The sequence below is a fragment of the Rissa tridactyla genome, chromosome 10 (assembly GCF_028500815.1).
Source record: "Rissa tridactyla isolate bRisTri1 chromosome 10, bRisTri1.patW.cur.20221130, whole genome shotgun sequence".
NCBI lineage: Eukaryota > Metazoa > Chordata > Aves > Charadriiformes > Laridae > Rissa > Rissa tridactyla.
The window spans coordinates 2,520,859-2,537,210 of record NC_071475.1 but is presented as its reverse complement, the minus strand read 5'-3'; the positions used below and the strand labels follow the sequence as shown (position 1 = coordinate 2,537,210).

The window sequence follows — 16,352 nt, the reverse complement described above, 5'->3', positions numbered from 1 at the left end:
AACCACAGGGAGTCAGAAAAGCCCGACTTGATAAGAACTCTTTTATTCTTGTATAGAACTTTTTTATTCTTTCATAGTTGTCTTAATTTCTAAAAGCAACAAGCAAATGAGATTTCTTTTTCATAATGCCCGCAAGAGAACCATGCTCTCAGTTATTTTCTTTGCATGATCGCAGGAAAAGAAGTCGTTCCTATGTTGATTCGAAACATAATATTCATCAAATCCTCATTATTCAGTAGTTTAATTTTGCTACACATGAATAGATACTTATTCTTACTCTGATCGCAATCGAGCTTCCATTCCATCTGGAAGAAACAGTTTGATTGTGGAGACTATACATCCATGGGTAACTGAAAAGAAACAAATACTAAGTCATCATGATTTGTTACTACTTAAGTATAAGTTCAACGGTGAATGTTATAGTAACCAAGCCAAACGCCCGAGGCAAGCAAACAAGGGAAGGCAGGGCTGCCTTCAGGCACCCGTGCCCGGGTCTGCCTTCTCGGACTCCTCTGGAGATGGAAACTTCATCACTGGAGACTTGACGCAATTACACCGTGCGCTTAGTCCTGGCTGCAAAGCCGTTCCAGTTCCACTTCTGCCTGCAAGATGTCTTTACTGCAGCAAGTTAAAAAAGTTAACTCCATGTTTCAACCGTGAAGTGAGGAAAAAGGAATGCATCTTACCTGTCCCAGGTAACAGGGATGCAGAAGTATAAACAAAATAACGAACTACCTTTTTGACAAGATTCCTATGAACGTATCCAGGGACCTAAAAGGTAACACACCCGATTTGTGTCACTAGACACTCACTTCAACATCTGGAATTTGCCAAGTGATTGTTATTTACAAACACAAGGACCAAAAGGGGAGCACAGAGGAAGAGTGTAGGAACCACCGAGAAGTACATGCCCTTGAACGCTATGGGCAGCATCATTCAAGACGATGCACCTCTGTTTTGGTACGTCTGTAGTACATGCCTACCACGCAGCCCTCGGCAGGCGGCCTCTCATTCCACACAGAGAAAGTTTGCCTCTCCAGGACTAAATTCAAGATTCTTTGAACTCAAGAAAGATCCCAAGGAATAAGAGGAGGAAATGCAATATTTGATTCTTACATCAAGTTCAACCTCTCTTCACAGTGTTTCCCAAAAATGTTACTGGTACCATTTTCAATGACATTGCAAACAGTCAAATTACATCTGGGGTTTGTTTTTTTTTTTTCTTATATGGTTCTATGATTTCAGAAGTAAAAAAATCTTTCCAGTTACATGGAAAGACAGACAAAGATTGTTCCCAAAATACTACCACAAGCCAGATACAAATAAATATATGGTCATCTATCATCTACCACTACACCTAAAGCACCCACCAACACACAAAGACAAATAGCTGCTCTACTTTCATGGTTATTAATACCAGCAAAACAGTTAATCTGGCTTTGGGAAAAAAAAAAAAAAAAAAAGGGCAATGGGTGTTTTAGGACAACGTTAGTACTCCAGGGAAACAAGACATGTCTTTGAGGAAGCTACCTCAATAGAATCTAAAAATACAGGAGAAATGATCCAACTAAACAGAGTTGTTCTTAACCTTTATTCAGTGCTAAAAACTAATGCTTTGGAGAAGTATCCCCTTGGCTACAGCACCTTGTTTTTTGTAACTGACCTGATAAAGTATTAAATTTACATGCCAGGGAAGAACAGTCAGGATCTTATTCTCAAAACAGATTAACCCATGGGGTTTGGAGTCTTTTTTAGCTTTAGAATTCCCCAGAATTCACAAATCTGTTCTTGCAAAAACACTTATAAAAACACATTAGTAATATTAGCTGCAGCATGTAATACAACAGCTTTTACAATGAAAAAAAGTCTTTCCTTTAAGGCATAAAGACGAAATTAGTGATTTCAAGAAGAAAGTATTAGGGCAAATGAAATTAAAGACCAACAGGGAGCTTTACCTTTGGGTCATATATATCAGGTGGCTCAGCTGTAAGATTATGGAATTCTGAAGTTTTTCCATCAAGACTCAGACTGAAAAACAAAAGTCTCCTAAAAGCCGCAAGAGCTTTATTTGTATAAAAAAAAGGAATAATTAAGAGACAAAGGGGATTTAGCTGAGGGTCTTAAATAGACTATGAAAAGGTACCATGCATTTTAATAAGGTTCCTAAAAAAAAATTATAAAAAGGAAAAAAACCCACAACACTCTGCACTCTGTCTTTTAGCTATCAGTTCATTATAATTGAAAGAATTATGAGAAAGCCTAAAGGAAAGGTAAAGCAAGATATAAAACATTATTATAGCGATGAGTGGACAGGACAGTAGTAATTGTTTAAATTCAAGTCCGCGTTATTCCTTTCGGGGAATAACAAAAGCAGTAAAGCAACCCCCGGCTGCCAAACGGGACCGAGAACATTCTCCTCGGACCAAGCCCCATTCCCTCCTCCTGTCCCCGTGTCCCACGTCCCACTCACCTGCCGGGCGCGGGGGTCACGGAGCGCTGCCGGGGGCCGGCCCTTCCCCGCCGCCATCCCGCCCCGGACCCACCGACGGACGGACGGACGGGCTAGCCGCCAGGGGGCGCCCCACCGGCGGCTGCGTCCCGGCAGCCACCCCCGGCCGGAGCGAAAACCGCGATTCTCCGGCAAACCTCGGCCGCCCGCCGGCTGCGCCGCGGCACCCGACCCCGGACAGCCGCCGAGAGCTGCCCTGAACCCCGCCGAGGGGCTTAGGCTGCAAAGCAGCGTAAAAACGGGAATAAAGTCGTAACTTTTGCCTCAAAAGTTTTGCATCCTAGAGAGACAGTTTGCAAATGAAGCTCTCCTCTTTATTTTCACTTATTGGTGTGATAGCAGCAGCCACGGCAATAATTGACATAGTGCTAAGAATCTGCCTTTTCCCTTCCCCCTGGAGAGCCCGGTGATGGGCAGCGACCACTGGGCTTCCTCACCCGCACAGGCTTTTACAAACACCACGCCAGAGAAAAGATGTATTAAAGAGCCCAAACTTGACTGGAACCCAGTGCATGAACTGTATTCGACCCAGATCATCTGGTATTATTTGACCCCACTTGAAAGCCTGCTGCTCCTTTCCGTGCGGGGAAGTCACCACGGGTTAACTCCTGGAATGCTCTGGCACCGACTGGGAAATTTAGGAAGTGCTAAAAGAATACAAACCGCACTAACAGAAAAGCAGGGTAAGATGATGAATAGGTAAGTACTGTGTTAAGAAGAGGGAAACGAGCAGGCCTGTGCACCGGTCAGTTATGGGACAAGTGGACAAATGAGGAAGCGGGAGGGTTGGAAACGTTTCTCCGGGGCCTGTTCTTGCCTTCGGCTCCCAGCGGAACGCAGAGGAATGGGTGCTCCCACTGCCTTTCCTGAAAAATCACATACTGAACGTGCCACTACTTTAATGAACCAAACCAAGATCGTATTTGCAAGGAAATGACTTACTAAAGCACAGCCTGAACAATAAAATAAAATGGATTCCAGCAATATTTACACAAATCAAAATTTACATAGGCAAGTAAACTGCCTATCCTGTCATTACCTTGTAATTACACACAGCAAAATGCTGAAATGTCTTGTGCAAGGAAGGCCTTATGTAAATACCAGAATGCAAAATGGTTGTAAAGGGAATCACTAATTTAAAAACTACTTTCATGTCTGTTTCATTACTAGATTAGGTTAACAGTAACATCTGAGATTACTGAAATGAAGTGGTGAAAAAAATGTGTTTATACGCATTCCAATTGCACTCATGGGTAAACACGAACTGCGATGCAGCTGTTTCATGCCCCAGCACGATGATACCATCTTCATTCATTGCTCGGGGGAGCATGAAGAGGGAGGAAAGCAAACTTGTACGCTCTTCCTCATTAGCCAGCTCAACACGTTCATGAGTAACGTAAGTACAGTTCCTATGTTCAAAGCTAGCGAAGAGGAAAAGGAAGGCTGCACAACCTGATCGCTCATTACACAAATGCCAGGTTGCTGGGATCGCGTTTTGTAAAACTAACGTAAAACCATGGGGAAGAACTACTACTGGCACGAATTCCTGGCAAGAATCTGCTTACGATGAACCTTCCACAAACTTTCACATAAAGTAATTGCAAATAATTGCTGATAAACACAAGTGAACTCCAATTTTTGTTCCAGCTAAATCTTAAAATAAAAATTGTTTTAGGTCTAAATACACATGAATAAACTTTTTTGGAATGAGCAACGTTTTCCTATCCTCATTTTAGAGTACCTGCAGAAACCCAAATCAATAGCAGTCACAGAAAGAAAAAGTAGATATCTTGACAAGAATTAAATTAGCCTGTTTCAAACTTATGCCAAGTACCGTATCAAGAAATGCAGTTTCATACTTCTGCCACGTTATTAGTTGAAACTTTAGGGTTCATAGGCTTGACAGAAAGGTAGTTACAAAAATAAAATTAAAAAAAACCAAACACACACCACCACAGAACCCCCACGCAGCACTATCCACGCATGCACATGCTGCGCTTTTAAAATTGCTGGAAGTCAACTGAAGTGAGGTAACAGCTAAGCTTGTGGTCCCAGCTGAGCCTCCTTTTCCGGACCTGCATTTCCACGACACACACTAGCACACATACACCCCCAGAAGACGGGGGGCCACGGAAGCAGCCCAGTTAAAATGTAGCTGGCAGGGGCAAGGGGGGTGCGTGTGTGTGATCAGGGTCAGTGTTTTCAGCAGGTCAGTTTCTTGATCCAGTTCACTGCGTGGCCACAGGACTCGCTGCCAGCACAAAGGAGGGAAGAGAGAACCCAAAAAACCCAGCCTGTTTTCTTACAACAGGACTACCATTTACTCTTAAAGATCGGATTGAAATAAGATGTTCTAAATAAAAATACTTGAGAGAAAAAAAAAAAAAAAAGAAAAAGTGATCCATACCCTTACCTTTCCGCGTGTTCTCCGTCACATCTACACCAAACTGGATGATGTCACCTGACATAATTTCACATGGTGGGCTTTCCTCAGATCCTCTACTCAGTCTCTGACTATTAATAAAGGTACCATTACTACTTTTAGTGTCTTGAAGATAGAACTGTAGAACAAACAAAAAGAATACAAGGTAAGTATCTGGGAAAAAAAAACCAAAACAAGAACAATGAAACATAAGTTCCAGTAAAATTTTATTTGCTAAAAAATACAGCCTGACAAATGGACAAGGGTATCAAACTCAAAACACCCTCCTCAGGATGCAACACCTTCATGTTATCAAGAAATATTTGTACTTGAGTATTAGTTAACATATGATTGAATTCTAGCACATAGACTATGCAAATAATTGCTACAAACCGTGCTTAACCTACTGCCTGCATGGAAAGGATCAGACACTGTTAGCAACAGCATCTTTTGGCACACATAAGTAAGAATTTATATTCATGTTGGTCAACACACAGAAAAATTCTAAGTGTTCATACATTTAAGGTACCAGCATTCCGTGGCAGAAACGTGCTGTAGGGAAGAGTACCACTGAGGGCACAAGGAAAAGCTTTGGCAAAAGACAGAATCAAGAAATTGTAAGATGAGACCACAGTGAAACTAAAGGGAAACAAAACCTAGGATGTTTTTACCTCCCTGGGATAACTAGTTCACACCATTAATTTAATCTCAAGATTGCTGCATCATCAAGCACCTTTGCAAATACCCATTTGTAGATTTAATTAAACTTTAATAGCAACTTATTGAATCTGAAACTTATGACACAAGACTTCTAGTCAAAACTGCTGCATCTGAGAAGAGGTCACAAGTGAGTCACCCGGCAGAAGACCAGAGTCACTGGCTGAGACCTGATCAGCAGAGAGCATGAAAGAGGGCACTGGAGTCTTACTAACCAGCCAGGTGTAACTACTCAAATGAGTCACTTACAGAAGTTCAAGATGGCCATAGTTATTACAGGAACCTGATGGGACAGCAGAAATCCCCGCCTTCCTGCACTCATAAGGAATCTCAAGTCCCAAAGCAAGCGTAAAGCTGGAGGAGAGATGTTGCCTTCGGAGAAATGAATGTATTCCCGTGTTTCTCCTATAAAAGCAACTGATGATTTTTTTCAGGATTCCATTCCAACTTTTCCGTACTTTTATTTGCCCCTGTTATCACACTCCTCGAAAAAGGTGACATATAGCTCAAGATAATAGCGTCAAGGGAAAAGGTGGGTTTAAAATGGAATGAGAGATCAGCAGTAGGGCTCTTCAGGTATCCTATTGGAAAATGACACCAAGCACACGCATCTTACACGCTTACCCTGAGCAGCCCAACGCAGTGCCCCTAACCTCAGAGCTTAAGTGTCACTGGGTACGGAAGATGGGACTCAGTACGGTAATCCAAGGGAATGCCAGCACAGGAAAGCTCAGCTAGGTGTAACATAATGACAGAATGAAAAGCAGCACATGAAAGATATTTTTTTTCCCCCCCAACAGATATGCCTTTGATCTTAAATTGAAGAAAGAGAAAATAATCATCAAACAGTCATATGTTCATAAAGATGAAGGGTAAACACAAATTATGGATAGATCAAGAAACTAGGGCTGCGTTCTCTGCATTAACAACGAGACCCACCCATATAATACTGTGTGTTATGAAATACTATATATTACTACATAATAATATAATAGTATATAGTACAGATTTTATAACAGTTACAAGTTTAAAAGCCAATCAAATTAATTAGCTTGTTAATTTACTAATCTGAAAGTACCGAACCCTCTCATGGTTCAGTGCAGAGATATTTATCTTTTTACTTCCTGTTTGTTTTCAATTAGCGTTCTGCTCCCTCTGAAAATCCTTCTGCTATGAAAAAGTGAGTCACAAGCAAGGAGAAACAAACAAGCTTGTGCTTCTTTGTTTTTCCCCACCCTTTTCTTTCCTATGCATAATATCTGCCTTTTATCCCTCCAAGTTTTTGATTAATCACTGCCCCTTGTAAACAGACTTCCTCAAAATCTGCAGATGGGGCCGAGAGGAGACAGCACAGGGAAACACAAGAGAGTGGCCACGGGAAAGGAAGTGCAACAGAGCACCAGCAGCACAAAATTCACAAAATACCAGTAGACTCTCAAAATTCAAACGGTAAAAAAAAAAATAAGTCTGTAAACACTTGGCCATAGAAAATACACGTTAAATTTAGTATTATTATATTTATGTCCATTTAACTGTATGCTACTGAATTGCATTATATAAATTTTAAAGAAGTTATGCTCTTGAAGTCTTTACAACAGGATTAAAATACTCTCCTCCTCCTGCATCTAGTAAAGAAGTAAGTAAAACTAACAACATGTAAATAAGCTGAAGTCTAAATAGAAATGCTCTGACTTCAAGACTTAGCAAAAAGGATTTAGTCGTCTTTAATAGGTCAGCAACCCCCAGCATTGGTCCCTTTCATGTAGTAAATTCAAATGTCATTTCCATTCTAGTTTTCCTAGTTCAAATTATCTTAAAGGTCTACCTCCTTCATCCCTTCTGTCATTACTAGAAGTTATCTTTAGAAAACAAAATCAAGCACAAGCCCTGAAACAAACAGGTGTATACGATAACTAATATTTATGGTAGTACACTGGAAATTAATAAGTTATTAATTATGCGGTATCCTTGGTGGGTTCTCCAATTCCCACCTTTTACACACCAGCTACGTACACCAACACCTTTTACACACCAGTACCAGCCTTCTGTGAAACCGGCACATTTGTTTTTCCCTGCTTTCCAGCACAAACCAACAACATTCCGCGGCAGTGCCAGCTTACAGAGGAACTATAGATCTTTCCCTGATGCTCCTTGCTGAGTTGCACCACCACCACCTCTGTAGTTGTACTGGCTCAAGCATTTGTTTAGTCACTGCAAACCAGTTTTGAGAGCTGATGCAAGTTATGTGAGGAGGCGCTTAAGCCAGTACTGCCAGAAAAAAAAGGGCAGCGTATACTGACCTAATTAACACTTGCTTTTATAATTTACACTTCCCTTCAGATCAAGCTAAAGTCCCTGCCCGTTCGTGCCTCATCTTAACAACTAGTCCAGTTCAGAGTGGAGAGGATACCTCGTGAACGTCCAAAACACCTCAGCTTTTGAGGACTAGCAGACATAGTGGTTAGAGACACAGTTTAGATTAGTGATGGGTTTTGTCAGAATTAGGTTGATGGTTGGACTAGGTGATCTGAAAGGTCCCTTCCAGCCTAGGCAATTCTACGGTTCTATGACTGTTAAAGAATTATCACATCCTTAATTCAGATCACAACTATATATACGTATGGTTTGAGTACTAGTTTTCCCTCTTTCTTAAAATACAAGGTAACATACAACTATTTAAGAAACTTACTCTCCGATATCATAACACCTTCTCAGATAGAAAAAGAAATCCCAGACCATTTCCTCCTTAGTAATTTAAGTTCTCATGATAGTTTGCATTGTCTCTTATTTATACCCCATTAACAAACTCAGTTAACTGCAGACATCCTACCATGCTGCTTCCACAAAATATATGGAGACTTTAGAATAAAGTCAAATTTGCAATTCATCAGTACACTCAATCTTCTCCAGTACAGTCCATCTTCTTTAGAAACTGCATTAAGGAGGTTTCAAAAAAATTATAAAATTTCAATTCCCTGTTTTACAGGGAATTATGTATTAATTTTAAAAATCTAGTATTTATTATATTCTGAGTTAATATCCAGTTATGCAAACTGAACAAAAGAACTTCCTCTTCTTTGACCTATGGTGTTTAAAAGCCTCATTCCATTTAAGTTCCATTGCTTTCTAGGTCAATGACTCAGAAGAGTAAATCACGGTCTACATTTTACTTTCATGCAGTTAGATAGCACTACAATTGTTCCCCCTGTAACAAATTCCTAATATTTCCTGATTAATGAAATATAAAATTCTTCCATAGAGATTCCAGAGGACAATACATTAAACTTATGCAAATACAATATATGAACCCTTGCTGATATTAGCAAGTTATAAAATTGCCATGCTCAGGAAGGACAAATTTTAACTTCACCTATGAAAAGTAGGTAGACCGTTTTCTTCAAAAACTAATAACTAACAACAACAAAAATATTCTGCTTAATGATTACTACTCCAATGTCTTCCAAGAGGTAGGCTGAAGATAACTCCTTTCTTAGCCTGACAAGTGAGAAAGTCATGAAGTATTTTGTTTCCCAAACCATACGCAGTTCTGGTATAGGACGAGACACTTCTGAAGGACCTCAGAGAAGACAAAGGATGGGCTCAGAGATGCACAGAGAATCTTGAAAAGAAAGCAGCATGTTTTTTCAGCAATTTAATTACAATACAACACAAGGTTAGAACAAAAAACTGATGAGCTTTTGATTAATATCTTACTATAAGACTCGCTTTTAGCACTGCTATTTTCATCTCCATCTTGACAATATACTGCATCTCTCAATACACAGCATTATTTCACTGATGCTCAAACCAGAAATTTAACATGAAGTTCTAGAATTAGCCTAAAATGTAGCCAAATGCATCATCAAAAACGAACTTTTAATTAACTTGCTAGTTTAACATTTTGGCTTTCTCAGAAAAAAATTAAAATCTAAACATACCAGCAGTGCATAATAATCAATCACACGCTCAAAAGCCAAAGGTACCAGAGATCTTTCTGTTCTATAACTGTTTATTACAAGGTAAAGATGGAGAGTAAGTGCTCCACATACAGGACAACAGGAAAAAAAAATAAAAATCCATGTTTAAAGAGTAAAGTCCTCTATTAATGAGTTCTTGACTGTTTAAATAGTGTTTTTTCAAAAACTTTTATGGCCTAACTGCCCCAGCTACAATACAATGAACAAAAGAACCTCAGGTCTCTCCTAGGGTAGGACTGTACCAGTACTGCAGGAAGGCACTGAATCAAGAACGGCGATCAAGACAGACTCACGTAACACTTGCGATCGCTATGTATAGCCATCCTTTTCCATTTTAAGAGCACATTACTGCTACTCCATCTAACCCAGCTTGAAACTGCAGTTCAGGAGAACTACGCTGAGAATTACAGTGAGGAAAATTACTGGAGAACGGAGACAGCTTTTCTGCACAGATGCGAGATTCACTCCATGAAGAGGAACAAATTCTACATCTAAAAATGCAGACATAGACCAAAGTATATTAACAATTTCAGCCTTATTCCGTAGCTGAATTAATAATTAAATAAATAATAAGCACCAAAATGTAGGCCATTGCCTCTTTTACAGAAAGTCAATCATTAACATATTCTATGCATTCAATATATTTTCACTGCCTAGACAACTAATATAGAAAGAGAAACCCAATTTCAGGACCTCCTAAGTTTATCATTCTTTTCCTCATCTCTTATTTTCTGTGTGAAAGAAGTATACACAACTCCCATGTGCTTCAGAGCCCTGTTATACAGGCTTTGAGACATTAGTTTAAACCAGAAAGATTTAAATTAATCTGTCAAATTCTGAACTATAGACACTAAGGAGATGACAACTTCATTTCTGCCATGTTTACTACCACAAAGGGGCAGAAAGGCTGTCGGCTACAGCAGTTAAGCCATAAAATGCTGCAGTTAAGATGACAGATTCTTCCCCTATTCATGCTACAAACGAAGTGATCAGTCATTAAGCAATTAATGCTGGCATTACAAATGCACCCCCTGAGTACTAAAGCTAATACTCAAATCCAGCAAGTAAACGGGGATCTAAAAATTGGAATATTTATCCTGGTCCAAAATTGGACTGAGTAGTACAGCTGTGTTTACTTGTTTCACGCTGAGTATTCTACTAGGAGGCGAAGTACATTGGCTTTGCACAATCTGAATTGTGCACAAAGATTTTAAAACAATACCTAATGGGGTCAAACCAATACGGCCTACATTTATCACACTGCAGCCTGGAAGCTTTCTCTCGCATACAATTAAAAGATCATTTTATCATTCTATCTGAGTATGTTCTCATTTTGGGAGCAGCACTTCTGCTAGCAGAGCACGCTGTGCAAACCACACTGAATTCCAAGTCACTCCTTTGGCTGTAAGACAGAGAAGTTCAAATGCTAAACTATCTCCAGATCCAATTGACTGAGTTCCTCATTCTGGTCTGCTTAGACACATCCTAAATTCCTTTCCTCTCACTCGCCTAACTCCACCCACCGGTCAAGGAAGTAGAAGTATTTATCTCCATTAGTAAGCAAAATTCACAGGGTGGGGTACATCAAGCAAAATTGCTTTTCTATTTAGTCTTCTATTTCTTAAACACATGGATCTAATAGCTCTTTGCTTGCTAAACACCAGCTCCTTCAACTTAGAAACAAAACTAGTGCACTAACTTTTGAGTTCTTCGCAAATCTCGTTTTTAAAAGGATTCTAGCTTCCTGAGGGGGGCACAGGCTGCGGAACTAGAAGTGACTGGCTGGGAAGGGATTTCCCAGTCAGAGCGAGCAAAGAGGAGCGGCAGGCAGCTTTTCAGGGACACTAACTATTGAAGGTCCCCAGGGAAAAGCACAACTTGCTTGCAGTTTTCAGTAACTTCTTTGGAAAATGCACTTAACCACTCGTTCTGTACAGTAAGTAAGAAAAACCGAAAAAGCAAGCCTTTGACAACACAGCACTGGATAGAAAAATATTCACCTTAAGCTTTCAACTGAAAATGTAAACCTAATCTAAATCCGGCTACTCTGACGAAAAGGTTAAAATCCTCAGCTACTCCCAGGAATTCAGTGCCATCCTGTAGCTCCAAGGGGCAGGAGGGAGAGGACAGCAGTGAATCTGCTCTTTGCTGACCGAGTTGTTCCGTGTCTGTTGACTGTACTGCCAGGGCAACCCTGCCGGCTGCTCATACCTGTTGTCAAGCAAAATAAACTGTGGCAGTAAAAGCAGTTTTGTGCCAGCAGAACTGGGTCTGGGTATAAACAGAGTTCAGCCTTTGCTGGATATAAAGTATTAATCCCCCTGCTGCTTGCCATGTCCTGATAGTTCCAGTGCTTTGAAGTTCACTACAGGCCCTGCCAGTCGGTTAACTTCTGCCTGAGCTAACCCATGGGCCATGACGGGGAAGGGAAAGCGGGTTGGATTCCTGGGGAGGAGGAGGAACCACCTCAGGTAGAGAGGCAATGACCAACACTGAGAGGCACTAACAGCTTCAACTGTGCAGAAAACATAGGTTTGCCTACAACCTTGAGTTGCTCTAGCGTGTCCCTCAGCAGCAAAATGTCACCTTCCTCAATAAACCAGAGCAAACATTTCCAGGTGTGTTGTACCTGCAAACATTTAAGCGCAGACCTTTCTTTTGACATACTGCATCGCAATGCTTATTTTAGCTGGCGAGTTCTAGATATACTTACACCATCAGCATTTTAAAAGATGGCATATTAAAAGCATTCCCAAAGAAGAAAAACATGACAGCATGTTTGCAGAGTTAACACCATCTCCTACCTGTTGTGCCCTTTAGACAAGAGCATTTACTTTCTAAGCCACTGCTCAAACCCCACGTTTGCTAACAGTTGTAACTGAACTTACTGGTCTGAAGGTGAAAAGCTCAGGACTCAAGGTTACTATTAGTCAACAGCTCTATACTATTCTTCAATATTTGTGGTTATCCACATAATCTACTTTACATCAGGAAAGTTCAGAGCCAGGATGTCAGACATTTACTTTGGAAGGATTTTTTTTATTTGTGTTAGGAAGTGGTCGTTAACAACAGAAAGGCTACTAAAACCATCAAGCAATACTTTTAATTATTCAGTTTTAGAACTAGCTGTGTAGAGCTTAAAAACATTGTATTTAAATGTTTTGGGCTATTTATTATCAAATAAAATTCTTGAGAAGTATTGCTGCATTTTTCAAAGTAATTCATATTAAAGAGATTGGCAGAAGATGGCTAAAAGTTTAAGGTTAGGACCTCAAACTGTATCACAATCCAAGTTCTCTGGTTTAAAACAAAAGCAAAAACCCATGCTCACAATCTAAAGCTTGTGGATGTTTATAAAACAATGAGGATGAAGATCTCTACCGCTTGTCTCCAGAAGTCTGCTGTAATTATGAACTGCTGCCATAATTGAAGCCATAGTGCCATACCATTCAAGACAGATCTTAACTCCCTCGTAGTAATGGACAAAAACAAGGCAGCTGGACCCACTGCCATCCTGGTTATCACCTCCTCACCCATCACAGAAAGCAGCGCAGTTGGCTTGATGACAGGGACAGCTGAACAACTCTGCAAGGTTTCAGAATTCCCACATTTTCAGTTTGCATCGTTTGGTTGGTATATAACAATGACCAGGCTAAAAATGAGCATATGGTAGAAGCTGGTTCCTAAGCCATATACTCAAACCTCCTGCAGCAGCAGCAGCGTTCAAGAAGAAAAATTCAAGAACATTTCACAACCAGAATTTGGAGTTCTCTGTATTAGGAGATAGCTTTCTGAAGTTGGAGTAAATTAAGAAAAAACACGATGACCTGCATCACCTTTGCTTTCATAAAATATAAGTAAACAAACGGCATTACAATTCCTGGAATGCCCAACGTCCCAATGATCAGTACAGAACTACACAAATATCACTGACTTGCTTTAAGATTTATTTACTTTAGCTCTAAAAAGAACTATCAACACTCCAAACACCTAGAAGAACAAAACTTCAGGAAAAAAATACAGCAACATTACGGTAATGGTAATTTATATGGAAAAAAACTCTTTCATATGAGATGATGGTCACAGGATACCAACATTAAAGTAACAGTTTATACTGAAAACAGTGCTTTTACTCTACGATTGTGCACTCATCCAAAACTTTGCACAAAAGGTGCTCAAGTCCTGCTCCTGTCTTTTTTTTTTTTTAAAAAAAAACAAACAAACCTGCAATGAACCAACACAAATAGAAACACTATCAGAAAGGATGGTTCCCCTTGCTAACCTATTTGCCCTCACAGAACCGGCTGCATTCAAGTAACCTCACAAACTCTGTTTTCTAGAAAGAACAATTTGTAACCTAACTTGACAGTTGTGAAATTAAGTCCTCCCAACAACCACGTTCTGTAACTGCAAAATGCAGTGAAACGCCCGGTCACAGAAGAACAAGTCCTGACCACCCTCTATCACGCAGTAACACCTCACTCCTCAGAATACTGTATTAAGATCGTATTGAATTCTGTATTAAGATGCAGAAGATTCATGCCGAAGGATGTGACCTGAAGCAATCCTAGGCATGATACACGATATTCATTCCTCTTGCTGAATAAAGTTTTCTGTTGTAAACAGAAAGCGTGGAATGAAGTAGTTCAAAAAGGTGAAAGTTACTCATGAGCGTTGATCTATCCGTAGATTATTCAAATAATCCAGAAATGCATTCAACTGTCAAAAGGAGCAGGATTATAAAATACTCCCCAAAGACCGCAAGATAAAGTGTTTTACCACAAAACGTGACAACACCGCACAAAAATAGATCTCTCTCCACATCAATGTCACTAGTTTTGATGCAAAAAGCTATTTTTAAAAAAGAAGAGATCTAGAAGAATTTTAATTTACAAGTAATTTGGTTTATATATAGCTAACTTCTTGCTACAGTGAGACATCTGTCACCATAGTTACTAATTACTACTCTTCAGAATACCTCTTTTACTTAACTTTTGTCCTCACACTTCACCAGAATTCCTCAAAATCGACCTTCTGCTACAATTGCTGGATGGTTTCAGGACTAGAAAAATTTTATATTTATTCTCTTCACAGTTGAATCAAAGTCTGTCCCTTCACATATGCCATGCTTTAAAACTTCCTTTTGTAAGTAAAATACAGAACAGATTAGAGGACATGAACATCCTCAGAAATGGAGATACAACTCCATTCTGGATATAGACAAAGCAGAAAAGTTTCCTACAAAAAATATTCCCCAACTAAGTACTAATTATATACAATTTCCTTGAAGACAACAAAAAACACATTTGGATTTTCAGTCTACTTGAAGATTCTCAAGTAGAATTCTCACTCTATGTGAAATCCTCATCCTGAAGATGCTGAGTGATTTTTAAGGTATATTGCTGCTTTACGTGCTAAGCTAAAATATTTTAACAATAAAATGCAATCAAGGGAAAGATTCCTGGGAAATGGTTACTCGCACATGGTCCCAAGATGCTCAGATTGACTCATTAGAATACAAAACCAATCGAATGAAGAGACTTATTTTGCATTACTGCTGTCACAGATGACAGTATCTTACACAGCATACAGAGACTTTGAAAAAAATTTAGTGCTCCTTATTGAAAAGCTGACTAGTGTAATGGTCTCATCAAACCAGTAAAAACTACATAAAAAGCCCACAAGTTTCCAGAAGGATAGTGTACTTGTTGCAAGTAAGTTGTTCTGCTCTTTTTCATCAAGGAAGCTCAGTCTCTTGTTACACAAGACATTTATACAGCTATGTATCATGGAGCACTGTGATACCAGCGGTTACTTGGTGTAATTTACATCAACTTCCATCACTACCTCAAATGTTTACCCTGCGGACAACACACGGACAAGGTGACTTTCTGAGGTTTCTCTTAATGTTACTGTGTTCTCTATATTAATCAATTACGGAAATACACTGCAACTTAATATGGCTTTAAAATACAGGAACAAAGTGCCTTAACAAGCCATTACCCAGAAATCCAGGCTTCTTCGGGATAATCACTTAGAACAATACAGTTTAAAATATTGCCGAAACACTCATCAATTCTGATGCCCCTCCATGAATACTTTCGTCCAAAACTAGACTGAAAGCTAAACAATATTGTTTACTGTAATAAATTTAATGAGAGTTTGGCAACAACACATACTCTAACTTTGCAATAACGAAAGTAAACATTATCTTGAACTGTACAAAGTCCTAAAGAGTGTGTTTTGGAGATAAAATAAAGAATTATGAGCTCCGCAAAGAGCCGGCTCCCATATAAAACTCTAATTTATTTTCAAATATATTTTCCTAAAGGTTTGCAATTTATCATTGCAATTTACTCTTACCTTCAAGTGGCAAAAGCACCCGTACTAATATTCTTCACTAGGGAAAAAACACTAAAACTATTCCAAGAACTTGACAGTTACATTCTGTGACCAACTTGATAAAGTGCAAGATCAAAATAAACTACGGTCTTGTCTCTGACTACAGCAATGACAAGTATGACACAAAAAGGGAGATTTATCATGTTTGGACATAGCTTTGCCCTAATTTAAGACGAGAGATAAACCATAAATCTTCCCTGGTCTTTAAATTTTAAGAGACTGACCTTATTAAAATCTTGCGTAATTAAAAACTAAACCCAAAAGATCTACAACACCTAAAATAAACACTAAATTGTTTTAGTGGGAAAACATTGGGGAATAGGCA

General features: G+C 39.4%; 1 protein-coding gene across 38 annotated transcripts in view; it reads right to left on the bottom strand.

Annotated features, from left to right (window-relative positions):
- SLMAP (sarcolemma associated protein) overlaps positions 1 to 16,352 on the bottom strand; it is an 86,330-nt gene that overhangs the window by 45,079 nt on the left and 24,899 nt on the right. For 20 of the 38 annotated variants that reach the window (XM_054215701.1, XM_054215699.1, XM_054215724.1 and 17 more), the window contains exons 3-4: positions 4,923 to 5,070; positions 278 to 350 (exon numbers count right to left, since the gene is read on the bottom strand). In XM_054215701.1, coding sequence (XP_054071676.1) covers positions 278 to 350; positions 4,923 to 5,070 — 221 coding nt within the window. Of the gene's footprint in view, positions 1 to 277; positions 351 to 4,916; positions 5,071 to 16,352 lie in introns of all 38 variants that reach the window. The other 18 variants (XM_054215700.1, XM_054215698.1, XM_054215722.1 and 15 more) reach the window with 1 other exon arrangement.